Source organism: Zonotrichia leucophrys, chromosome 2 (genome assembly GCF_028769735.1).
Source record: "Zonotrichia leucophrys gambelii isolate GWCS_2022_RI chromosome 2, RI_Zleu_2.0, whole genome shotgun sequence".
Classification (NCBI taxonomy): Eukaryota; Metazoa; Chordata; class Aves; order Passeriformes; family Passerellidae; genus Zonotrichia; species Zonotrichia leucophrys.
In genome coordinates this window covers 45028443-45055254 of record NC_088171.1, presented here as the reverse complement: position 1 = coordinate 45055254, position 26812 = coordinate 45028443, and the positions used below count along the sequence as shown (strand labels likewise).

The following is a 26812-nucleotide window of genomic DNA, read 5'->3' as shown; positions in this document are numbered from 1 at the left end:
ACCATGACATATAAACATTTATTTGCAATTTGCTTACCTGCAAATAATTGCTCACTAAACTGCTCATGCTGGAACTGCGACTTGGGGGCTTCCATAAATATGCTGAAGATCCAAGTGAGGACAGAGTCCTCCTGTTTAGAGAAATAATATCTAACGTAAGTCTAAGCACACATATATGTATCTTTCTACTTGTATATGTAAGATAGATCTAATGGTAACTACAACATAAAAAAGGATATAACTGCACCTGCAGTCTCGGCCAGCAACAACTGAAGTTGATGAAAAATAAGATAGAGATATCCGAGGCATCTATAAAAGGTGATGGGGCTGGCAGCTGTCACTTCCCTCATCCACAAGAACCAATGCAGCCTTGCTCTAAGGAATTGCATCGCTGTGTGGGGGCGGCTCAACCAGAGGATGGCAGCAAAGGGCCCTCGGAAACCCCCATCGATACAAATGGCTCTGGACCAGACCTGGGAGTTTTGTTATCCCCCACTTGTAGGTGGGATCACCGTGGCTGCAAGTGAAGCACACGGCTTAGCTGTGCAGTCACTACATGTCTCAGCTCTTGAAACAGAGGAAGCTAAGAAGATTTCTTCTTGTGCGTGTATAGATGAGAATAGCTTGGGATTTGGGCCAAAACTGCAGCTACTGAAGTGCCATATTACAGAGCACCATCTCTGATCCCTGGTTCTCACTATACTGAAGGACAAACAGGACAATTTGGTCATGGAAAAAGCATATACCTGCTCAAACACAAGTGCTCCTACCCACAAAAGCAGGAGCTTTTACAGATTCTTTAGCAAGCAGGTGTTTTATGGCCTTGTAAATACAAAATCACAATGTGGCTCCATCTTACCTGGCAAATGCTGGCCAAGCAGCATCTAAATCATAGCCTCTTGATGCCAAGTCAAATTGAACATCAGTGAGCTCATAGAGTTGACCCACAATGTCAGAACTCATTTTGGAATTCAGAAATGGACTTCTTGCATAGTACCAGTCACTTGAAAACAAACAAAAGAGAAGTAATACTCATTCATAGGCAAAAGGGAAGCAGTAGTTTCTCTTACATAAAACTCCCTACATCATTATTCACTCCACAACAGAAAAACTATAATACAGTATTTTAAACACAAATGAAAACAATTAGACCCACCAAACAATATTCTATCCCTTCAATGTCAATGAAATGAAACAAATTTAATTAATTCCACATCTTTAAAGGAATCCCTGCACAAAATGTTTTTTCCTCAAGCGCTTGGGCAAATCACTGAAAATAAAAAATATTTGCAATACACTGGATAATCACACAGTAACTAAAGCATACATTTAATACATCAAAAATGAGGAACAGAAAGCAGCATCCAGAGATAAATACATCGTGAAAATAGCTGGCTTTTTCTTAAAGCCCTAGCAGCACCCCTCCAACCAAACACAAACTATTTTTGGAATTTCCTGGCCAAGGGCAAGTTGGGTCCTTTGTGTGACCATCCACAGATAGATGTAAATGCTTCGTGGGCTTTGTGCAACACATCAAAATTATTCCTCTCTCATGATGAATAGTCCATCAAACCCAGGATCTTCAATACTTACAAATACATGACCTTTGAAACTGACGTACAGAAGCATCAGCACAACCCACTCCACATATATTAAGCTGTAATAACTTTCAATCTTTACAAGCCCAAGATAGGCATGAACCAGTGACCCAGGCCAAAAGGTCTATGATCCTTCATATCCTATTACCAGCTCTCTAAGCCAAACAACTGGAAGTGTTTCAATTTCTTTCAGTAAGGTGATGTTGCTTGATCACACTGAGCAAACACCCATTAGTTAAAAAGTGCTTTGCTATTCACCTGGTCACTTTGGTGTTCATAAAACATTGCTGCAAGGTGTCTGCTAGCCTTTGGTGAACCAGGGAATAACGAATAAATGCTCTTCCTTTTCCAAGAGAGGTTCGTAGCTTGAAGGGAGAAACCACAAGAAAAAAAAATTAAATATCATTTGTGATCATGTAGAGACATGGCCAGAACAGCCTACAAAGCAGCACAAAAATACTCACAATAAGCCACTTAAAGCAAAAAGTTGTAAAGGAAAAAGTTGTACTGGAAGCCAAGTAAGAACTGCCATTGAGAAACAAACACCTTTTCCTAAGTCTGTCATTGGGTGGAATCTTTTCAGAATAATGGATTTGTTTCTACAGCTGGCTGTTGTTCACTTTATAATAATATAAAAGGCACCACAGGATCAATGAATCATCTAATATATTGAGTACCTGACCACAGACTATGCTAAGAACACTTCAAAATAAAAGGCAAATCTCAATGTGCCCAGCCAAGATGGAAGTGACAGCTTAAGTTACTGAAGATGTGTATGGCCACAGCTGGAAGAGCTTTAGGAAAGATTAAGTCATAGAACAAAGATGTACACATATACAAATACACATCCCCATGGACACAGTAACCCCATACAAATGCAAAAAGCCTTTCTTATTTAGCTGCTAAGTTGATTAAAATCTAATTATTTTTTCAGATCAAGAACAGCTGCAGGACCAAAATTAATGGATCTTTTATGAAAACAGCTGTTAAATCAACATAAGGGGATAACAAAGCTCAGTACTGAACTTTTTATAGCTATTGACTTGAAAAATCAATACTTTGTTTTTACATCTGAAGCATTTTCTGTCCAGCAAAATAGTGAAACACTGAATAGTGGTGTTTCTTCTTTCCATCAAAGTCAGTAATCAATTTAGAAATGGAAAAGGATGAAAGAATTTCTCACCTAACAAAGCAAACACATTTATGATTTAAAATAGAAGCCAAGACAAATAATAGAGAGGCTGAGGCACAAGTTAGTAGGCTACTGTAGACTTTGCTTGAAAGGTTAGTGTGAAAGAAGGCTCAGAGGCCACACAAGCTTTCTTTCCCAGTGATCAGTATTCCACTGTGCTGAAGTGAGAGCAATACCCTCAGCTTCCCTGTTTCTGCTGTTATTGGGCTTCTGCTCTGAAGTAACACAAGCTCTTCATTTAGTTCAGTAACCCACTACATACAAAAATGTTCCTTATAAATGGAACCCCAATGAAATGTAAGCAAAGACAGCAACACTTTTTACTGATTTTTGTTTTGAATTCTACAGAATATAAAGTGCAAAATGCCACGGTCCCTAAGCACTAAGTATCCCAGAAACAGCAAATTTAATTTAATTTACCACCTGGTTTTCACCCTCATTCACCCAGAAGATATCTGAACATTTCTTCAGGGAGATGCTATCCCTACTCTGTGCACAGGAGCTTACAAGTGTTTTTTTCCTAACTAGGCATATTTAGTGAATATCTTAAGAACTGTCCAAAAAAACCCCAAACCCTGGAAGCCACAGAATTAATCCTATCCTTACTCCCATTGGTTTATCAATTTAAATTCTGATACTCTCTATAAGCAATATGGAGACATCAGAAAAAAAGTTACATTACGAGAACCAGAGGAAAATATTCACATTTATGCAGCTAAAAGTAGCCAAAGACTATTTGACTAGGTAACAAAACCATGCCACTTCCTGCTGGAGCCCTGTTAGAAATCAGGGAGGCAGAGTGTCTGGAATTGACACTATTTCCATGTTGCCAGCAAACATTGTAGCTAAAGTGTAGTGTATGGCTGTAAACATTTGGAAAGATGTGTATTCAGTGTAATCACCTTTGGAAAGGGAAAGGGGAATGACCAGAATTCACTGCTCACCTACTGCTCTCAAGAATAAGGCCCTCTACTTAATTAACAGGTAACATTTTCCAGGATATTCTTATTTGCTTCCTTGCTCCACCTCTCTAGCATATTGTGCACCCTAATATTAGAAGCACTGAAAGCAGAGCAGAAGAAGCTGTTGAATGTCTGACTGTTCTTTAACTCAACTGCTATTACTCTTTCCTTTTTGTTAATTTCCAGGTTTGAAAGTCAACTAGTACTGTTCAGTAAGCAAATAAAGGACATTTGGAAATCTTTATGTCCTTCTATCCAACCAGGTTCACAAAATTTGCTGCTGATTTCTACCTGTAATGAAGGGGAATAACAAACATATATTTATGCCATGTGTCGCCTAATTTCTGGGCCCAAGTCTGCCAGTTCACTTATCCAAAACAGATCACTGATTCTTTTTTTAAGAGTTTGTATTTCTAAACCACAAGTCAATAAAGATTAAAGAAGCCTTCTACAAGCTAATTTCTATGGCTGCACATGAATTGAAGTAGAAAATTGCTTCCAAACTATAATTTCGAACATTGTGCTAACAATTTAAGAGCCAGAGGTATTGAAGAAGGAAAAAGCAGAGCAGCCTTTACATGTGGCAGTATGCAGGTGATACCACAGGCAACAAACTGTTGAAGACTACAGCACAGCCACCTTTGCAGAGAAATCTGCAATCACCACAACACTGCCTCTTCTATCCACTAGGAAAATCTTCTTCAAACAATTCTAAAGACTCAGACAGGATCAACACAGAAAGCTTCTCACAGCTTTTATTTCATCAACGCATTAAGCTGAAGACATAATGTGGTTTTTAACAAGATAAAGCTTTTATTACTAATCTAAATCTAACAGGAACAAGGCTTTTTGTGCTGTTCCTGACAGCTTACTCAAGGGAATGACAATCATTCCTAGTCATTGCATCATGCTATTTCACACAGAGGAACAGAGTTCAGACAGAAGATGAAATTGCTGCTCTCAGTCAGTCCTCCTCAACTCTATGGACCAGTTTAAAAAGTTTTAACAAAAGTCAAACATGGTGAACCTTTCATCTTACACTTACAGCCAGATCCTGCTGTAAGCTTTGCTGAAGATGGCATGCTCTACCCTTGACTTAGTTTTTAATTTCTTTTTAGAGAAAATGACATTAAGTTTATGAAAACACAGGGCACAACCAGAGACAAACCGGTCCATTCACTTGTGTAAGTGGTCTTTGAAACAGGAATCAGGCTTTGGAATCCTACATAATATAGTGCCCTAGTAAAAAAAGTAACCTTGCATTTTTATACTTCATGTAAAAATTAAAAAAAAAAACCCAACAGTTTTTTTGCTATATGTTAAAAGCTTTTTTTTTGTTTTTGGTTTGTTGCTACTTGTCTCTGAAAAAACATGGCAAAACATAAACCCCGTATTCTGACGCTTAACTGATATACTTACTTCTGTAATAGACTTGACAAAGCGGATTCCATCATTAGCTCCTTTGATTTTTGCCAGACAATCACAGAAATAATCCCAGTAGTCTTTTCTGTTCCCCAGCAATGTGCTTTTTTCTTTCTGGTCAAACTTAAACCAGGAAAACAAAATACAATGAGAAAAATTTAAATAGAAATACACTTATATATAGCTACTTGGAATCCCATTCCTCTCCCAGCAGCATGTGCTTTCATAATTCCTCTTAGCTTTAGCCAATGCATTCACAAAGGAAAGAGACACTGCCCTGTAGCACTGCAATCCAGCAGTTACAAAAGCTACTTAACTGACAGTAAGAGATAATGATGTTCTGGGTCTCTTTAAAATACAGACATCCATTCAAAGCTCCTGACACAAAGACTGGCAGCGGATTCAGCAGCTGTTCAAGAGCAAGGCACTAACAACCAGCTGCTCAGAGACCTACAATTAAGCATGGCAGTAGCACATGTGTATGTACCAGAAAAACCTGCTCTAGATAAATCATGTTCAGAGCAGCAATACAGCAAGGGTATGGACTGAACCCTGGACCATTCAAATCCCAAAGGATTTTCCAGTTTCTGCTCTGCAACCCCATTAAAACTTCCTTACCTAGATTAAAGTTAGATTAGCATTTGTTGCAAATTAGCATTTGTTGCAATCAGTGGCATAATTACAGTATATGTGGACACCACACTATGCAAACTGAATTTCAGTTTGCCCAGCAGCATCCTCTTTTACTTAAACCTTAAGGGTAGACAAGAAGCAGCACTCCAGATTAAAAATCAGCCTTTTGCCTTAAGTCTTCCACATATAATAAAAAAAAAACCTTTCCGAAATGAAATTGTTGAAAATTCTACTAATTACTTATATCCAGTATTTATTCTTCATTAAAATGTCAAGATATCATTGCCACAGATTTTCAGGATAATTTAGCAAGATATATCTTTAAAATCAAGCTCAGATCTTTCATATCAATAAAGAAATGCCTTACATTTCTCAAGTAAAACTTCCAGCACTGCCTTTTGATTACATTAATTTTCACTTGAAATAAGTATAATAGGCAGCACATATTTCAGTCCTCTTATTACACACACCAAAATACAATAAAAAGAGAGACTCAACTGGATATTTATGGTTATTTGAGTTAAAATCCACAGGGTGAAGAGTCAGCAAGAGAAAATAAGGCCAAGTTTTGCTGGTGGATTACAAACAACACAAATCACTTTTTACCTGTAAGAGGTACTCAAGCTTGTAGGAGAATTTTTGCAAGTTGACACTGTCGTCTGTGATCGGTTCGCCTCCTTCTTTAAATTCTTTACTTAATTCAGTCACTGCATCTTTAAAACAAACAGCAAAATAGTTAACTAATGCAGAGAACATATGGCACTGAATCCATAAACAACTAAATAAATGTCTTCTTCCCAGACACTCTGCATGTGGACTCATTTTCTTTTAGCTGAAATGTCTTAATGACAATATGAAGAAATGACTGATAAGCTTGCAATTTGAGACTACTCATAAGAAAACAGGAGTTCAAAGTGTTTCAATCAGTTGTATAGATTATTTCTTCTTTAAACATACCTAGCACTTCTGACACTTAGCAAAACCTGCTAACAGACAATTGCTAAATTGCTACCTCAGCAGAGGGAAGAGAAATAACTTTTTGCTGTCTCATGTGCACATTAAGGTATTGCCACAGGACAAACAGAATTCTGATTAGAAAGGACAAAGCATGTAATCTGCTAAAGGGGATCAGTAACACGAGAACAGTCATTCAGTCAGCACATTTATCTTCTCCATGCTTTATTCAGGAAGGTTCAGCTTGTGCTGGTTAGAAACACAAATGAAAAAATAATTTACAAAAAAAATAAGCATACAGCAACTCCACTTTTCTGAAATGTACACCTGTAGTGGGTAAAGAAATCTCAAGTCAAAATACACTTTATTGTCCCCCTGGACACTCTAGTCCCAAAAGCATGTACTTCTCAACATCAGAAATTACTGATTTTGAGCTTGCTTTCCCCTTGGTCTTATATTTATTTCAGGTGAATGAGTGAGCTTTAGGTCCCAGTCCCACTCAATAACTCTTTGCAAATTAAAATTTCTTCTTGTTAGTAGTTACATAGATCTCCTTTTTTATGTTACAGGAAGGTGTAGATTTTCAGCTTTGGTGCATATACCTTTTATTTAATAAAAATTAAAAGGAAAAATATCAGAATCTTGGGAGAGGCAGCTGATTAGGACAGAAAGAAAGCAGAAAAACTGTTATGAATCCGATAACAATTCTGCCTTCAGCAGAGCTGTTTAAATAAAGTTGGCTACTTCTAGTGGAGGACAGGTTCCACTGCAGCAAGAACAGCAGGTGTAATTCTCCAGCACCCTTCCTCTGGGTCTTCTTTCCCAGCTAGGTTTGGCCTCCTGGTACCAATGTAATCGATATAGGGTGACTCTGTTTGGGGAACAATGTGCTCTGACTCCATGATTTTAGAAAGTGGAACAATGTTTTATTAAGTTATATTATATAACACTAATACTATACTAAATTACATACTAAAGAAATACTATATTACGAAGATACTAAAAAAAAACTTGTGACTGTCTGGAGACAGTCAAGACATAGCTTTGACCCAATTGGCCAAAGAATCAAAAAAACTTTCACTGGTGTCTAATTAGCAAATCACTTTAGGTAAACAATCTCTGTAACACATTTTGCATTTGCAAAACAAGAGTAGTAAGATGAGAATTGTTTTCTCTTCTTCTCTAAGTTTCTCACTGCCTTCCCCAGGAAAAATCCTGGGAGAGAAAATTATGTGTCTCTCTGTTCAGAGAATGTGAATACTACATCCTGGTTTTTTCCCTTCCCATATTAGCATCAACTCCACACCAGCTTCCCAATAAGGAAGGCTGAGTTTTAGGCCCTTTCTCTTTACTTCACATGAAGTCTTGTAGCAGCACAGCTTTATGCATGCTGATGAAGTACTAATTCACAATGCACACCTCACACACCCCTTTCTTTAAAGTGCAAAACTTATTTTTTCTCTTACATGTTTAAATTTACAGAATTTAAGAACTCAGGATCCTGCAGAAGGTACAGGATTTCTCTCACAAAAAAAAGAAAAAAATCAGTCACACTGCACACTTTGAATTATGTTGCTACAATGCTACAGGAAAAAGTTACACAATAGAAAACACAACTCCTCCTCTCTGTTATCCAAACCCAGGCTGGATGCAGCCCAGCCTCCAGAAGGTATCTGTCAGCATGGCTCTCCGTGTACCTTGCAAGTCTCTGATAATCCGCTGCAGCTGGCTTTCGCCACTCGTGGCTGCCATCTTGGGAACAAAAGGAACTCCCCTCCTGGGCCGGTAACCTTTTCATCCATCTAGATAAAAACTGCAGAGTTCATATCCTTGAAGACCATTGGGTTGTTGATGATTATTTTTCTCAGTGACACCTGCAATTGTAAAAGTCAAAAATAAAATGGAAGTCTTTATCAGCTCAAACGAGTAGAAAAGAAATGCTTTGACATTTTAGATCCTGTTGAGTAATGAATTCCAAAGCCCACCCTTTGTCAGGAATCTCCTTAATGTTTTCTTCTAGTTTTCACTTTCCATTTCAGTTATTTCTTCAGTTATATCTTTCAAAACAACCAAGCAAACCTCAGAGAGCAATTTTCTCAGGCTGGAGTTACAACACATTTGGTAGTACAGCTCAGCTCTGGCTGGCATTTCACTCAATCTATCTTGTGACCCTGAGGAAGGTTCCAATGACACGTGATTTTCCCTCCCCAAACTCTCTGCCAGATCTTCCCTACAGGCTGTAGAGTAAAAAGGTAAGACAAATTTTCCATTTCAGAAGGACTTTCAAGACGCAGAGTAGGCACAAGCCAAGGAGTCAAAAATGATACATGCTTGACTCTCTGACACTGGAGCATATTTTTAATGTGCAAGAACTATTTAAATATTTAATACTGGAGTGTGATTTTAGCACAAGGAGCACCTCACAACCCTTTCTCAGAACCCACTGTTCCCTACACATGTAAGATGACACCACTTTATTTTAAGCTCTGTTACAGCATCCCTGGCTGGATCAACACACCTTGCACCACCTTCTTTGCTTAGGATGAGTTATACTTGGCACACACAGAAAATCTTTCTTAAGGTAAAATTAATTAAAAGCCTCAAACACTTTAATAAAACAACCATGCCTGGGGATGTAATCTTTCCAAAGCTAATCTGGGAACAATCATTCAAAGAAAAAAGCCACATAGAAACTACATAGGGAACCTATACTAAACATCCTATTGAAAGATTGTTCAGAATTCTGTCTGCAGAGGTACAGCCAAAGTTTCAAGCAAAGACAACACCCAAAGCACTGAATCTTTAGAAAAATTGCTGTTACATATCAGTGCTTTTGTTATGATTCAAGCTGAACTACAATGAAATTAAGTTGTAATTAAAATCTTGCAAACTTTTGAATCTAATGTGATTAGGTCACATTATTATATCTCCTTTCTCTTTCCATTCTTTCACTCCCAAAAGAGCTACACTGGCATGGCTGAAGTAAGTGTCTGAATTAATCAAACAGACCATCCTTCCTACCCTATGTATTAAGGTATTGCTAGGAAGTGATCCCAATGTGATCCTGTATTCTTTTCTGTTTGAAACAAAGCAAACATTAACAAAGCCATAGAGACAGAAGAACATCAAGTATAAAGAGAAGGCTGAAACTAGGCTTACTCCTGAGTTTCTCTGCATACCTGTGCTTTGTTACATGCTAGTTTCCATTTCCATGTTTTGATTTTAGTTGTTATGTTATGACACAAGTGTCACGTGGACCATGTGCTGTCTGGGGAAAGGCTTTTGCCTGCAAAATCCCCACCACAACCAGTTGCTTCAGGGACAGAAGACCAGAATCGCATAGACTACCTGACCTGTGGTGCCAAACACAGTTTTTTTACCTTAAATCAATAATGTGACATATCCAAGATTCCTATCTCGATGCTACCCAGAGACCATACAAAGTACCACACTTCTTGGGACAATTTGGGTACTACCGAACAAAAGCAAGAGTAACAAACTCAGTGAGTCAATGTTTCCTTTTCTAAGCACTCACCCTAATATCAGCCGACCTGGTCAGTTTGGCAACTGTTACAGAAAGGAGCTGAAGGGAGAAGACTCTGCCGCGTGGGCAACGAAAGACTAAAAGCGCGTCCAAACCTTTCCTCACACCAAGAGGGAAAAGAGCAAGGACCAACAAGGGGTCGTGCCTGTGCTTCCCAAAGGACAGAATAAGCTCCTATTCAAGGCTCCAGAGACACAAAGGCTTTGGAAGAGGCATGCCAGGAAAACAGCGAGCAGATCAACTGCAGGCATCTACAGAGAGAGTAAGAAGTTGGAAATTGAGCCTTTATTTAGCAATAACCAGCAGGGAGTGGGACCCTGGGCATCCTATGGCAGCCAGGCACAGCATGGGACCTTGTCAAGTGCTAATTCCCAGCAGGGTGCACAGGCAGACATTCACTGGAACAGGACTAAGGCTGTTCAGTTTCCCCAACCCCATTAGCACTGCTTAAATCAGTGTGTATGCCCAGAAGCCCCAAATAAATGACTACTGGGTGCACAACAGCTCAGTGGCATAAGGCAAGAGAAGGCTCTGTGCTCCCAGTGGATTGATCTTGTTGAGCCAAAGCAGCCAAAGATACACATCTTTATTCCTGTTTGGATCTCGAGGTAGAATGTGAGAACCCTGAAAAGAAACCACAACTCAGCTGGAGGCATGAAGCTGCACAGCCCACTCTTCTGCCTACTCCCTGTCGCCTCTCAATACCTGGAGCAAGGTCTCACAACTTCTCCCTTCCTTGCATCAGCTCCCACAGATGACACATGCATTTATCCCCTTTTCCCAGAGCTGAAGAGGATCTTTTGACCTGGACTATGGCATAGGGCAAATGTGCTGAAACTTCTACTTGCCTTCTCCCCTACAAAATGGGGAGAAAGGCTCTTCTCCCCTCCATGGCCCTTCCAGAGGTATTCTTAGAAAGCACAGCTCATCCCACAGAAAGGTGCATAGCTCTCAATTCCTATGGCAAAGAAAGTTGAAAATGTATCTTAACTGGTTTCTCCAGGTTTCAAAATAGGAAGAGCTTCTGTAAACACCTGATCTAGTCCTTCCTGATGGCAGAACATTTTGCCCAGAATTCTTTAGTTCCTCCGGAATTCTCTGTTCCTCCAGCATTTTCTATCCTACTATGCACACCTATAAATATTTGCTATGTGAAAACAGCATGATACATTCCTCAGGCATGAGTGACCTGCTGTGGGTCGGGAGCTTTTTAGATGATGCATTGTCACCTTTTATATAACAGCACTGGACTAAGGCTGATGGCATTAACTTGCCCAGAACTGCAATGACACCAGCACAGCTACGCCAAGGACCTGGCACAGAGGAGGCAAGACAGGGCATGCCACCAGTCCCTCCTCGCACTCCTGGGCCGTGCCTGCTGATCTCTGAAGGTGGTTCCTGCCCTCCCTGCTGGCATAAGTGCTAGTGTGGGGGTGGCAATCTTCTTTACAGAGGAGGATATCCTGGAGATTAAAGAAAGAAGCAGAAAGGAAATAGCCCACATACAAGAAAAGGAAAGATTTACCTGGAGGGGAGTGATATATAAAACAGGCAACAAAGTACAATGACTATAATTAAACTGGTTAATGAAGTAGCTACAATGACCTATATTTAATCTGATTCTATAAAATTTATCTATCTTCATTTTTTACATCATATCTGCATCTCCAACATCTAGCTTTTTATTTTTTTATCAATTGGGCAGTTTTAGGCAACTTTGACAGAAGGCAGCCATCTTCAAAATACTACTTCTCCATGTGCAATGAAAACAGGAAGCAGGGAGGATGTCCATGAGCAAAGTGTTTCTGCATTGTTAAAAATGCTACAGTGAGATCTCTGTTATAGCCTGATACCAGAGAATCCATTCCCCACCCAAATGTGTTTTCAGTGTGCAGTAAGAGCAGAACTCACACTGCAGACTTGGTGTAATTCAGGTAAACAGTAAATCAGATTTGCACAAAATATTCATTGGAAACCAAGATCCTCTACTTTCTACTGCTTACGGAAATATCTCTTTTTAATATGATTACTCTGATCTAGTTGTTCCAAACAAGGGCACTTCATCACATGGCCCCAGATGGCATCACAAGACCTTTAATTATTTGGTGCCCACAATCCTACACTGTTTCTAACATTCTATATGAAACAAAACAGACAAGGGAATACACTGAGAAAAATCCTATGTTTGTAAGTCATAACTTTAACTGCATTATTTCTTTGTGTAGGGTGAACATGATAAGTTCTATAAAAGCAGATACTGACTGATAACTGCAAGGCACACAATGGAAAAAACCTCCAAACAGCCTACCCGGTTATCCAGCTGGCTACAAGACACATTGACAAAAGACACTGAATGCAAACCTCATGGCAAAGATGAAAGAAGAACTGGGGGAAAAAAAGTCCCTAACTCTCAGAACTGCAACAGCATTGATTCAGCTAAATAATTTCATTCCAGTAATCCAGAAAAAAAATACTTTGTACTTTGTTGTTGCAGCAAACAGAGAGCCTCAGTGAAATTCATGGTAGCTGTGCTGCAGCTTTTCTCATTTTGTACCATGCAGGCACATAGAGCCACATATCCCCAAAGCTGGAGAGCTATTTGCTGAAAGTAAGGATCTGAGGTATAAAAGAGACAGCATGATTCTTCTGTCACGCACAAACGTGCTTTTTATAGGGGAACTCAACCCTTTGTGCTTTAACATTGCATACAAAGATATGTAACTGATAGAAGCACATACTGGACTATATTAAATAGGAGGATTAAAAGCAAAAGGCAGGCACAGCCTGAAAGACAGCTCCCTAGCTTTCCATTCTGAGAAGTGAAATTTTCTTTTCAAATTAATCATTCCCCTTCATTTTCTACTCCAACAAAACTTCACATTTCAGTGACAAAAACATGGTTTGGGAATATAAACAATTAGCAATAAAAGACATCTCGCAGAAAACACATGTCCAGAAAAACAAATTCTCAGAGTATCATAACATAGCAGAAGAGAGTAACTAGATGAAAAGCATAAAAACATTCACATTTCACAAATGCTTGGCAGAAAAGGAGCATTTTTGTAGTTAAGGAGTCCTTACAGTAAAGCTTTTTTGTGAGAAGGCTCTTGTGCTCTAGGAATATTTACATTTCACAGCATAAGAACACTAACTAATGACATTCATAAAATACAGGTTGTACCCCTAACCTGACAGAAGAGACTGACACAAAAGAATCAGTAAAGTTTTAAAGGTTTTTTTGTGCAATCTTCTCTATTCTATGGACAACTGACCTACATTCCATCCCTATTCCTTGTATTTGCAACCTCTTCTCAGAAAAAGATGAAAACTAGGTAACAGACAAGAGTATACAGTGGCACAATAAGAACTCCATGAGACTGAGTTAATATTTAACCTTGAGTGGACAAAGCTGGCACCCTAACATTTTTTTTTTAATGCTTCACCTATCAAACTGGATCTTCACTCTAATACCTGGATTGAAACCTTTTAAAACCTTACACTGTACTCTGCCAAAGAGGACAGATGCATCAGACTAGGGACACAGATTCCTGACTTGGAGAAAATTTTGTTTTGTCTCTGATATTCCTTCACATCAATAACTGCTGAACAACATGAACTCAAATGACCACTTTCTGCAAACAACACCAAAGGGATGACCTAGTACGTATCTCACAAAGACAACCTTGTCTCAGCCCTATCTCATGATGACAGAACTTCCCTGTTTGAGGAAGCAGTCAGTTTACAAAGTGAAGAGGTCTCTTCTGATAACAGGAATTTTACAAGTATTGCTTTTAACAAACTTGCCTGCCCTTTTCCCTTAGGACACACCACACTGTGTCCCATGTCAGGAAAGCTACACCTTGTTTACTAACATCTATCACTTAACCCAACCATAACTCTCCCAGAGACTTGCTTCTCCACACTGCTCCCATCCTACTTCACTCCACCTGGGAGAAGGTACCTCTGCTGTCTCAATGCCTGTATGGTGAGCTGAAAAGACAGAATTAATTCAAAAGTGAAAAGGCTTTTTTTCCCCTTCATGCTCTCATTCTCCCAAACAATTCTCCCTGTGTCCCTCCCAGCCACAAAATCTGCTCTTTCTCTCTACAACTCACACAACCATTTAAATGCCTTACACATTCTTCAGGCCAGGCACATGACAATCAGGAGGAGCTACTCTGAGGAGCACCACGTAGACACCTACAGAAACAGAAACACCAGAGGACTTCCAGCTGCAGAGGAGCATTTGGTGATTCATGGCACTCAACTCGCTCATTGTACAAGCTTGAAGATGCCAAAATCTCTTTCAGGTCTCCAAAATTGGTCTCTGAGCCTTGTTAACTTCCTCAGCAAGCTTGGCCTGACTAAAGTACCTCAGCCACGCCTGAGACTTCGGGATAGTTAAAACCAACAACAATTAAATCCTGGATTTTAATGGGACCCTTCCTCAGCAGCACTTTTTACCTCTGTATCTACTGCTGCACACTGTCCCTCCAAGCTGAGGTTTCAGAAGTCCTTGAAAAGGCTTCCTCCAGCTAATGGTTTTGGCAAGTCTGGCAGATGGATGTTGAGCCTGGCCCACTTGCAGCACCTCATGTGTCCTCCCTCCAGCCAGCAGCTTCCCAGAATAACTCCTGGCCTATATGCAGTTCCCAGTGAAATACCAACTTGCAACACTGAAAATTACAGGTTTTGACCACACATGTAGACCAAATAGAGGGTGAGGCAAGCAAAAACCAGGCTGAGACAACCCAAACTGACAGGCCACTGAGTGAGTCATGCTGCCCAGAGTCAACAGAAAGAATTCTTCTTTTCCTTCCTCTGTAGCAGGAAGAATGGAGTATTTCCTCTCTCCCTCTTTTCTTGTGTTTTCCAGTGAGGGTCACCATTTTTGGGGGAAAGAGGAAATTTCAGAGTTAAAAATTCCAAAGATTTAGAAGCATTTGGAGGAGATGCCTGTATGACACTGTCATGCTGGGTGGCTGGGAGGAGACAGGCTCACAGATGACGCTGATTTGGCATGAGCCCAGTTATTTGGGATATCCTGATCCAACCAGTTCACCTTTGAAACCTAAACTGCCTTGTAGCAGTAGCAGGACCTTTCCTGTCCTCATCCTTCTTCCCAGCAGGACTCATTCAGATGTTAACTGTTTGTAAATACCTGCTAAGGTCACTATACCACCAATCAACACAGAATACCAACATGGGCAAAAGTATTAAACCAAAGGAAGGGCATACAAGTCAAGGTCCCGTGCTTGCACTGAGATCCAGGCACTTTGCATAAAAAAGTTCTGCTCTTTCTATCAGTGTTACAAACTGTAAAACCTTCTTCAGAATACATTTGGGCAAAGGTTTTTAAATTATTATTATTAGAGAATTTTTGGACAAACAGCCACTTCTCCATGAACAAAATGGAATGACTACATCAAAATATGAACTAAATTAGATACAAGCTGCTAAAGGGTCCTTGCATTGGCAAAACCAAACTAATAAACACACAGTAATACAAACAAATAAATATATTAAAATGATAATATGTAACAATAAAAACACTTAGGGTTCTTATAGTTCCCTTAAGTTTAATAATCTCAAAAACATGTAAAGAATAGTAGAAGAGTTTGACATTTATCTGATAAATAAACAATTGTTAATTTTTAAATGTGATCAACTAAGAAAAACAAATAACAATCTGGATTAAAAAATTTCAGTATTACTTTCCCTTGAGTCTACTCCAAAATTTCTGCAATTTCACAGACTACATCTTGACTAGTTTTGTCTCCCTAGTTGTTTCTTTAGGTCTCCATCATGCACCAAACAAGAGGAACCCAGCCTCCAGGATGTTAGGACAATTCCTATTCCTTTTATGTAACCCTCTAGCAGTGGAGAGAGGGACTGCAAACATAATACACTCTTTCACTGTTATCAAATGGTATACATAAGAGACTCCTTTATACATGAAAATCAGGCTCCATAACTAACAGGTTCTTGTGAAGTAGTAGTGAAACCAGGTTTATAACAAATGCTGTCAGATATATATACTACAGATATTATATATGTATACTACAACAAGCAGAGCAAAATTGACTATCAGTTGTTTTGCACCACAGTATCTTAAGATACAACTTTTTAACTGCAGCACAGTCTCCTAAATGTGAATGTTGGGAAACACTATTTGGAATGCTAGAACATTTTTTAAATTCAAGCACTCCCACGAGGATCATTGGAAGACTCCAAGAAACTGCCATGCACACCATAAAATCTGGAAAACATAAAACACTACTGCATGGCAGTAAGAGAGAACATGTTGCCATGCTACTGACCAGAAAGAGAACATGTTTTACCCTGTAAGTTTCACCCTGGCTTGCCTTCATGAGCATGCAAAGTCAGAGCTGGATAAAATCATCCACTTTCACTCTTCAGCATTAAAGAAATAAAGGCCTGGTACTTCTCCCTCTGTTCAACCTCAAATTTAAAACTTCAAGCTTGGTTTCAAGTGACAGGCAAAACCAGGAGAGTGAAGTCTACAGCTGACCAAGTCTGTGTGCCAAACCAACCTTGCAAAAATCAGCGGCAGGCTGGATGCAGTGACCCGGACAGAAAAGGGGGCCCAGTGCTGGGGCAGCTGCAGCACCAGGGGATTCACCAGCTTCCAGAACACGGCACAGCCCCTCCACAGCCCGACTCACCACCGCAGCACCTCTGCCCGAGCGGAATCCCGTGTCCAAAGGCAGCAGACAACCATTTCACTAAAACCTTGGGTTTTTTCCTTCTCCTTGCTCACTCTGGATTACCAGGATCAACATAAGCCGGAGGAGGAGGGCCGGCTGCAAACCCGGCATCTGCTCTGGAGACAGCCCCAGCCTCCCCGTGTGCCAGCAAAACCCTCTCCCTATCCATCCGCCGCAGATTTGCCGACACAAGGGCAAAGTGGGATTAGGGCCGCGGCAAATATTTGCCTGTCAGCACTTTACAGCGGGGTGAGGGCACGGACGCGGGCGGGTGTTTGGTTTCCAGCAGGGTGACTCCGCTCTCCCTGCAGCTGCAGGAGGGCAGCAAACAGAGGGCAGCGCTGATGTCGGCCTAAAGTCAGCGCTCACAGCGGGACACGATGACACTTCAGGGGACTGGGTCTAGGTGGTGGCCCTGAAGGACGGGGACCCTCTGTTCCCGGGGGCTCCCAGGCGATGCCAGCCGACATCCAGCCCACCCAGGGCTGATGTACCCCTGCCATGCCCGCGCTCACTCCGCCGCTGAGCCGACGCGGACACCCCCTAAAGCGCCCGGCAACTCTCGCCCCGCCAGGGCTCCTCCCCTCGAAGCCGAGCTCGGCGAAGCAACAAGTGGAAGACGCCGAAGTCACTTCCCCCTCTCCCCGTCAGCTCCCTCCGCCCGCCGCCGCCTCCCCGCCCCCGGCCCCGCCGCGCTCCCTCGGGGGTGCGCGGGAAGGGTCGCTCGGTACCTGCGCGGCCGCCGCCGCCATGTCGCGCACAGGCGGCCCGGGGCGAGGCTCCGGCGCACCCCGCCCGACTACAACTCCCGTGAGGCCGCGGAGGGGCCGCCCCACAGCCGGGGCGGTGTCGGGCTGCGGCGCCGGGAGGTGGCGGAGACCGAGCGCCGCGGGGAGAGCTGAGGGGTTTGGAGCGGCTTTGGGGGAGAAATCGTCGCTTTCGGCTACAGCTGCAGTTTTGGGATGGTTTCCTTTCGGGGAGGCTGCTGTTTCTGGTGGCCTCACGCAAGGGTCGCTCTTTACAGAATCACAGAGTCCTTAGGGTTGGGTTGGACTCTGGAGACTCCTGGTCCAACCCCCTGCCAAGGCAGAGTCACCTCCAGCAGGTGACACAGGAACGCGGCCAGGTGGGTTTGGAATGTCTCCAGAGAGGGAGACTCCATGGCCTGCCTGGGCAGCCTGTTCAGTGCTCTGCCACCCTCAATGTAAAATTCTTCCTCACGCTGAGGTGAAACGTCCCTGTGTTTTGACTTATTGGCCATTGCTCCTTGGCCTGTTGCTGGGCACCACTGAGAAAAAAAAAAAAAACAACACCTTAATAAGTTTTTGTTGTTTGTTTTAATACATTTTAATATAGTACTGACTTGCTTTTACGACTATTCTGTATCTGTATGGGGTACATACAGATACAGAATAGTATCTGGGGTTTTTTTAATGTTTTTTTTTTTCTTCATTTGCACATCAGGTCAAGCTCTTTGCACGGACAACTTGAGGTAAATGTGAAAGTCAGGCATGATAAATCTGGTATGAAGCAGATTTTGCCTCTCTGCTCTTGCCAGTTGATGAAAGGAAAATCCTCATCCCTGAACTGAAGGGATGAGAGGGCATAGTCTCAAGCTGTGCCAGGGGAGGTTTAGGTTGGACATTAGGCGGAATTTCTTCACAGAAGGAGTGACTACACATTGGAGTGGGCTGCCCAAGGAAGTGGAGGAGTCACCATCCCTGGAGGTATTAAAGGAAAGACTGAACATGGCACTCAGTGCCATGGTCTGGTTGACAGGGTGGTGTTTGTTTGTCATGGGTTGGACTCGATCTCAGAGGTCTTACCCAACCTAATTGATTCTGTGACTCTGTGAAAGACGTAGGGAGAGATTACTATGTCCACATAAAATCAGAGACTGGCAGAAAGTGGGTGTGAAACTGGAACAAGAGGTTGCTTCCTGAGACAGGGTGTGGGGACTGCAGGGGCACAGGGTTCCTGACACTCCCAGCTCCAGCCTCCTACAAGCATGCTGTTTCCTCTTTTCAGATTTTATCCCTCCCACAATGCATGGGATTCTCTGAAAGGACATTTATTTTCCAGTGCCTGAAATAGGCTACTCTTGTTTTGCACTTGAAGTGCAAACTTGGAAAACTTCCTTTGCTTTTTTCCCCACATTGCTTTGGTAAATAAAAGATTTTAAATTAAACTCGTGAGCAAGCAGTTTGTCATCAGTTCTTGCCGCAATGCTTGTGACTTTCTTAGTGTCATAAACATCATCTTAAGCTGAAGATCAAAGCATCGAATTTTCAAGGTCTTGAGGAAATATGTGTAGTGTGTGGTCACTGACATGTCATCATCATCCGTCACACATAAGAATGACTAAGTGACCTTAGGTTTTGGTGATTAATCTTCATCTAACGCATGTTTTTTGAATAGCTCAAAAGCATTTTAATGCCCTCAGAAATGCAAGTTGTATGCCTTTGGGATGCATGGGATACAGTGGGATGTCTTACACCATTTGGAAGCAACCTTCAGGCTTACTTTTCTTGGCACACTTTGCTGAATCATGCAGCAGTGCCAGGAGCATCTGCTGAAAATGAGTGTTTGTTTCCCATTGATCTCTAGGCAACTGGGTGTCTTCCAAAAGTAATCTCAGAGTCATCAGACACAAATAATGGTAAATCAAATCCCATATAATTTCACTGCAATGGATTTTATTTTACAAATTTTCAAAAAGTCTGTGTGGAATTCTACTTTTCATTTGAAAATAATCAATTAGAATGGACTGTTCCTCTTTTTAATTATGCAGTAACAAGCTACTTTCAGAAATATTTAATTATTGAAGTATTGCCTGTTTATGTATTCATCAAGTTCTTCAGACAAAAACATGCTGTTTCCAAATAGATCCATGGCTGACCAACACTTTCTTAGAATTTTCCATATTTCTTAGCAATAGAAGATGTTAGAGATCTTTCCTTTTTGGAAGCTACACTAGGAAAAACCCACATTGTCTGCTCAACGTATGTTGCTTTCCTGTATGTTTACTCTGATAAAATTTATTGATTAACTTCTTCATAAACCATGATGGGCTAGATGGGAATTATTTTCAGTTTTACTAGCCAGGAAAGGCAATGTCAGTCATGCCCCCAAAAGGAAAGCCTTTGCTGGGAAAAGTTTTTTCACTGGGTGATAGAGAGAGCCAACTCGGTCAACTAAAACAACTAAAAATTGCTGCTTAGTGGTCTCCTGTGCACCACAGATGAGTGTTTTATGATGGAGTATGTGTCCATAGAATGTGTTCCTTCCATCTGTCTGACACTATTGTTATATGTGCTACATGTTTTCTTTAAGTTTCTTGGAAGAGTTAATTGATGTTATATAATGACGGAAGGGCTTTGCTTCCACTAGCACTTGAGGTATTTTATGAGAGTAGTTAACTCCCAGTTCCCCTGGTCACCCTCAATGGATTAACATACCATTGTAGCTAGACTGAACAACAGGCTGCTGTTCATCATCAGAAACCTTCTGTGACTGCGGGGAGAAAGCTTTGGAAGCACTTTTTTGCATTTGTTTGCATTCTGTTTTGAATAGGTGGACAAATAATTGTCAGTAGGTATAAAGCTGGGACCAGGCAACATAAAAAGAACCAGCAAAGCTCTGGAAAACATCTAGAAGCAAATATGGCATTTAGACATTTTAGGCTGAGGACCTTGGAAGAATATTCTGCTAAATATCAGGTCAGCTTCTGAGACTGACTTCCACCAGGGCACATCAGATTTAGGAGCTAATCAGAAGTGCTTGCATTTCACTCCTGTGGACAAAGTAGGTACCAAGAATTTTATCTAGTTTGGTGCTGGTTCAACTGCACCAGCAACTATGTGGGAGTGCCAAGACATAGACTTGACAGTGCAGTTTAAATGAAACAGAGTCTTTTATATACATCTATATGGGTGGCACAGAGATAAAGAGCTTTTTTTCCTTTTCTTTCCCCCTTTTTTTTCCTGTTTTTTCCTTTTTTTTTCCTTTTTTTTTTTCCCTTTTTTTTTTCTTCTCTTTGTTGGAAAAAAGCAGCATTGTTTAGAGGAATGAAACAAACTCAAATGTGTTTTGGTTTTGTTACCTGAGCAGTTCCTGAGTATGGAGAGAGTACTCCACTCCTCACGCTTTTCTTTGTCCTTCTCAGTATTTTGTTTCTGTGGATGAGCAAGGGCATTTTCAGCTGCAGAGTAACCATAAGGAGAAGATAAAGTAGAATTTTACTTATGGTTGCAATAAACTCAATATTTCAAAACATTGAGAATATGAAAGTTTCCTGACTCTCAGTGAAAACACTTGTGGCAGTAAAGAAGTACAGGCTGGGCTTTGGCAAAATTGCAACATTTGTGCATCTGATTCTTGCTCTGATTATGACCAGAAGCAAAATTTTCATTGATTTTAGTGGAAACAGGTTGTTTCCTTAAGGATGGGGTTAGAGGTCAGCTGTGCCAGAAAAGATCTTGGATTTCGAGTGGACAGAAATGGAACACAGCACAGGCATGTGGCCTTGCAGCAGTGAGGACTAACTGTTTATGGGCCTGTGCTGCCATCAGGCTGAGGGAAACCTTTATTCCACTCTGCCTGACATTCTCGTGGCCACTGACAATGTCTCAGGACTGCAGGTCTCGTGATTTGCAGTAGAGTATCTAGTTTTGGGGCCAAAAATGTAAGAAAGGGACATTGACCAACTGAAGCCAGTCCTCTGTAGGATTACCAAGATGGACAGGGAGTTGGAGCACATGATGTATGAGGACACTAAATTGGCTGGGATATATTTAGCCCCAGGAAAAAACGAGGTTTAGGGGAGATCTGATGGCTCTTTTCCATTCTCTAATGTGAAGACACAGAGAAGGCAAGGAAAAAGCAACATCATCAGGTTGCAGCAAAAGAAATTTTGATTGTATTGAAGCAAAAACATCCACCATAAGAGTCATTAAGCATTGCAACAAGGACTCAGAGGACTTGGATTCCCTGTTCTTGCAGATTATCAGTTTGACCAGATAAAGCCCTGAGTGACCTTGTCTGATCAGGCAGATAAAACTTCTGTGAGCAGCACAGAGCAGTGGATCACCTCCAGAAGTCTCTTCCATGCGAAGTTAACTTATGATAATTTACAATTACGTCTTCAATTGAAAATGCCTTAATAGGTGGTTATCAGAGCCTGAGAATAATAGTCACAGGGTAGAATTCCATTGGATTTCTGAATGTTTATTAGTATTAATTCATTATATCAGGAGGCAGAATATCTACATGCCTAGTTACTTTGTTATGTCAGCAATACAGTTGGGTAATATCAAGAATTCTTTTTACATACTCAGATACACTGTAATATATATAAAAAAATTACAAAATATGCTGAAGTTACAAGCAGATTTAAATAATTTGCTAAAAACTGGGCAGAGCAGGATCAGTTCAGATTTTGTGCTTTTATTGTAATTCTCAGCTTTGCTTTAGACAGATATAAAAGATATGAACAGTAAATATTTCACATTCATGTGGCTCCAGGACAATGAGTTGAATGACAGATTGTTGAAATTATGTGGGTGCATGAGACCTTCTTGCTACTCATGGTCACAGTATTTTCCTCCTGTGGAGATTTGCTGGTACCAATGATAAGGTTCTGGCTTACCAGAATAGAAGAAATTGGACTAATTTGTCCTTCAATAATTTATCTCTTCAATAATTGATGGTATTCAGTCCCCAGCCCAAAGTCTCTTGAAGCCACATTCATTTCAAATGAAATTCAAATTAATTTTTTGTTAGGAAGCAATAGCCAAATGCTGGTCTCCAGCACAGCCAGAAAAAATGACAACTTTTATCTTTCCATGGTTTGTCTGAACATAAGTGAATTGGAACCCTGTAGAATTAATGAGTCCCCTTTTTAATTTTTTACATTGTACACAGTTACTGTAGTAAGTGAGATACCAGGAGTGATCTGTTCAGAAAGGTGCATCTGATGATAAGGGACATGATACAAACACTTTGTTCTGGCAACTAAACCAAAGCACAAACTAGAAACTATGGACAAGCCCTAGGAAGACTGTATTTGTCTATGTCATATATATTCACCTCATTCTTATGCTTCTCCTTAGGTATTCTTGCTTCTGGGTATACTCAGAAATAGGATATTGTATTATGGGCCTATCTGAGTTTCTCCTCTTTGTAAACTACACAGCAGCTGTGAAGAATCTGTTGTCTGCTCCAGATAATCTTTAGAGGTCAAATGAAATAGTGTAGAAACAGCATAGACATTTTACGACAGATGCCTGAAAAGCCAAATTTTGGCTTAGAGCCATTGCTAAACCATTGCTTGGTGCCACTGCAAAACTACTTTGGCTTTCTATATAAATGCTGGGAAATTAAATATTCTTCTTTGCAGGGACTTTGTAATTCAGCTACACTGGAATATGTACTATATGTTACACTGCCTGGGGTTAAAAATATCTATTGAGCTAGTATGAAGAAGGGTATCAGCTTATCTTAAAGAAAACTGCAAAAATCAATTTTACAAATAAAGCAAACCATTTTTATCCTGCTATTTAAAAAGCCATTTTTTCTTGCACTACAACCTATTTATAAGTTTAAGTGTTCTCAGCACTATGGGAAAGGGAGGAAAGGAGGGAGAGAGCAATTAGAGGCAAATATGCTCCTGCTCTGCTGAGAAGATGAGCTGTCGATTTGCTGCAATCATCTGAAACCATATTCAAAAACTGGAAGAATCCTGTGGCAAAGAGCAGTAACAGAAGGAAAACTGATATCCTAGTAAAGTATCTGCTCAGCATCTGTGTTCCTTCTAGGGCTCTCCTAAAGTTATCAATTTCAGACCCAAAAGACTACTTTTACACAAAGCTAGTTTTATATATATGTATCTATCAAAAGATAAAATAACATTTGCCCTGAGAACTTCAGAAACTCTAAGGTCTTGCAGCTATTGTCAGAACAGTTAATCCAGAGACATCTCTCCCCACAAAATAAAAAGACCAATGAGTAAAATGATAAACATTGAAAGGCATTAAAATTTACAAAATATACCAATGTGTCTAATGCTATGTACAATCCAAGTATTTTAAGTCAGGTAAGAAAGAGATATTCAACAGCTTTTATGTTAAAACCCATGTTTTAATGCCCAAAGGAAAAAGCAATTGTTTTCTTTTCAAAAGAGAGTATAAGTGAGAGAAAACCCATCTCACTGTTCAAAAAAATTGTGAACTTCAGACTTTCAGGCCAGTAAAGTAATTTCTCGACATTCTCATCTCTTCATCCCACTGCAAATACATTTTGTTATTGTCCATACACAGCATGTTTGCAAAGAATAAATTTGTGTGTCTTTTCAGGGAAGTGCCTCTAAGAATTAGAGGCTATCCATAGCATGCAAAATCTGAAAGTTCATTCAAGATTGGTCCTAATAGTGAGGTCTTGCTTCAATAGAGGGATGTCCCTTCATGCTGGAATTTGCCTTCATGGCAGATCCTGGTGCTGGAGGCTTGACCATTGCTGCAGTGTAAACACAGACTGCATAACTGTGCCAAATGCCTCTTGAACTTGACTCCAACAAATACATAGAGCACAGGGTTGAGGCAGCAGTGGGAGAAAGCAATTTGACGGCTGATGTGAAAGGCAAGGTTGGAGTCTTTCACATACTGACAGGTAGGTGGTGGAAAAGTAGTCAGGAAGCTGAGGATGTTGTAGGGTGCCCAGCACAGGAAAAAAGCCACCACAATAATGAGGATGAGTCTCACAGTTCTGTGCTTTCTGCGAGATCTTGCTCTAAGCAGGATTATGAGTATCTTGAAGTAGCAGAATACAATGACTCCAAAGGAAAACAGGAAGAGTACATTTCTCATGTAAATGTCCACCTTTTTCCAATTCCCGTTGGCATAATCACAGTACCTGTGCTGTTCCAAGTCTTCTTGCACTGTGGTGTGTATCACCTCAGGAACCACAATTAAGATGCTAACAGTCCAAACAGCCAAGGACACGAGAACCCCACAGCACCACGTCTGGGATCTCAGAGTTGAAAGTGGATTCACCACAAACAAGTATCTCAGGATAGTCATGAGAGTCAAAAAGAAAACACCGCTGTAGTAGCCAATGGAGAAAATAGCATTTGATGCTTTGCAAAGGAACTCACCAAAAATCCATCCAAAGGACTGGTCCACTACCCAAAAAGGCAGCATGCAGGAGAAGACTAAATCAGAGATACAGAGATTCATGATGAAGATGTTTGTTAAAGATGTAAGGTTTTCATATTTCAGTAGGATCCATAACACCAAAGCGTTTCCTAGCAGACTGAGGAAAAATACCAGAATGTAGAGGACAGCAGTGAGATAGATGTTAAATATGAAATAGTCACCCATTTCACAGACGTTGGTTTCATAAAGGTATTCATATGAGGAATTATCATCTAAATAAAATCCTTCATCCATTTTTCTATGCAAATCTTGTGCTGTTCTCCAGCAGCTACTTCAAAGGACTGTAGCAATCAAATCTTTTGTGAAAATCAACTCAATAACTAAAATCCTGCTGTGGAGGTTTCTGTTTTAAAACAGAAAAAGCAGCAGTGAAACTATTCATTTGGGGAGACAAAGGACTCATTTCTTCTTATGACTAGAACATGAACAGGTAGATACCAAAGACTTACTGCAAAGCGCTCAAATACGTAAGTCAGAAATTCGGTTTCTGAACCAAAATGTTTGGTGTCAACTTTCAATTACCAAGTTTCTACTGTATGAATGTGCATTGTTTTTTGATAGAAATGTCTCAGGTGCCAACAATTTCAAGTATGCTATTGTTTTTTTCAGTTTTCTGGAGTGGTATCCAACTCCTAAGCACTTCACTGTATAGATGCTTCTTGGTCACTGCAGCTCTGCACTGAGTAAACCTAAAAAGCTGAGCAGAACCAGTAGCAACAACTATAATCACTAAGAGCAGGAAAAGTCAGGTTTCTTACAGATTTTTATCTTGAGGTTTGTTGATATCTAAATATCTTGAAGCTGTGGCAGAAGTGTCATCATGCTGGGTGCTCTGGGCACCTCTGTGGCCTGGTGATTCTCAGGGATGCAACAGAAGCAGAAATCACATCACAGTCCTTTTCTGGGAGTGGTGCTTCTTTGTCTATATGCGAGCAGGAATTTAATCCCAGGTCAATGGTGAATTGAAACTGGCCAACAGAATCAAAAGTTAGTGGGACTAGGAAGATGGCATACAATCAGGCTACAGTAGCCTAATTTCTTTATTAAATTAAGCTTAGAAGTAGGCATAGAAAAATCAGTCATGCCTCTGACCAGTGGTTTAAAGTCTAAATGCACTTAATCCTAGAAAAAGGCTTATCTGCATCACCATGTTTGGATCCTGTTTTGACTGAAGCCAGTGAGAGACCTGCCACTAGGTTCCTTCAAAGTACAAAGAAACCCTACAGCTCGGGCCAAATTTTACTGGTGATATTTTCCCTTTTTAATTAGTGAAGGAAGAATCTGCCTTCTACAGCCAGACAAAGACATGCTGTCCTCTTTTGGAGGACAGGAGAGCTATTTCTACACCAGGAAAGCATGTCTGGAGCACTCCTTACTGCCAGAATTTAATGCCATCTGTGGGGGTAGGTGGTTCAGGTCAGCTGGAACATGACACAGGCAGCACAGAACAGGAACCGACCATCCAATGCGTTGTGATCAGCGAATTTTGGAGGCAAGGGATGTGTAGGATTCAGTACTGTGACAGCAAGTGGCCCTGGAACATTTACCACCAGAGTTTCAGTTCTAACT

General features: G+C 40.7%; 2 protein-coding genes across 6 annotated transcripts in view; both read right to left on the bottom strand.

Annotated features, from left to right (window-relative positions):
• The window catches only part of FYCO1 (FYVE and coiled-coil domain autophagy adaptor 1), a 45397-nt gene extending 27553 nt beyond the window's left edge, over positions 1–17844 (bottom strand). For 4 of the 5 annotated variants that reach the window (XM_064704805.1, XM_064704807.1, XM_064704808.1 and 1 more), the window contains exons 1-7: positions 17765–17844; positions 8459–8635; positions 6414–6520; positions 5172–5297; positions 1857–1963; positions 860–1003; positions 38–131 (exon numbers count right to left, since the gene is read on the bottom strand). In XM_064704805.1, coding sequence (XP_064560875.1) covers positions 38–131; positions 860–1003; positions 1857–1963; positions 5172–5297; positions 6414–6520; positions 8459–8513 — 633 coding nt within the window. In that variant the 5' untranslated portion in view covers positions 8514–8635; positions 17765–17844. Of the gene's footprint in view, positions 1–37; positions 132–859; positions 1004–1856; positions 1964–5171; positions 5298–6413; positions 6521–8458; positions 8636–16859; positions 17498–17764 lie in introns of those variants that run through there. The other variant, XM_064704806.1, reaches the window with a different exon arrangement.
• Positions 17845–24472: 6628 nt separating this feature from the next.
• On the bottom strand, positions 24473–25477 carry XCR1 (X-C motif chemokine receptor 1). Its single transcript, XM_064703355.1, has one exon. It carries the CDS (start codon positions 25475–25477, stop codon positions 24473–24475), a length of 1005 nt encoding a protein of 334 aa, XP_064559425.1.
• Between the last annotated feature and the right edge of the window lie 1335 nt (positions 25478–26812).

What these genes read in the sequence shown, in the direction of transcription:
- XCR1 (XM_064703355.1), bottom strand. Translation starts at nt 25,477, where the DNA reads ATGGATGAAGGATTTTATTTAGATGATAATTCCTCATATGAATACCTT.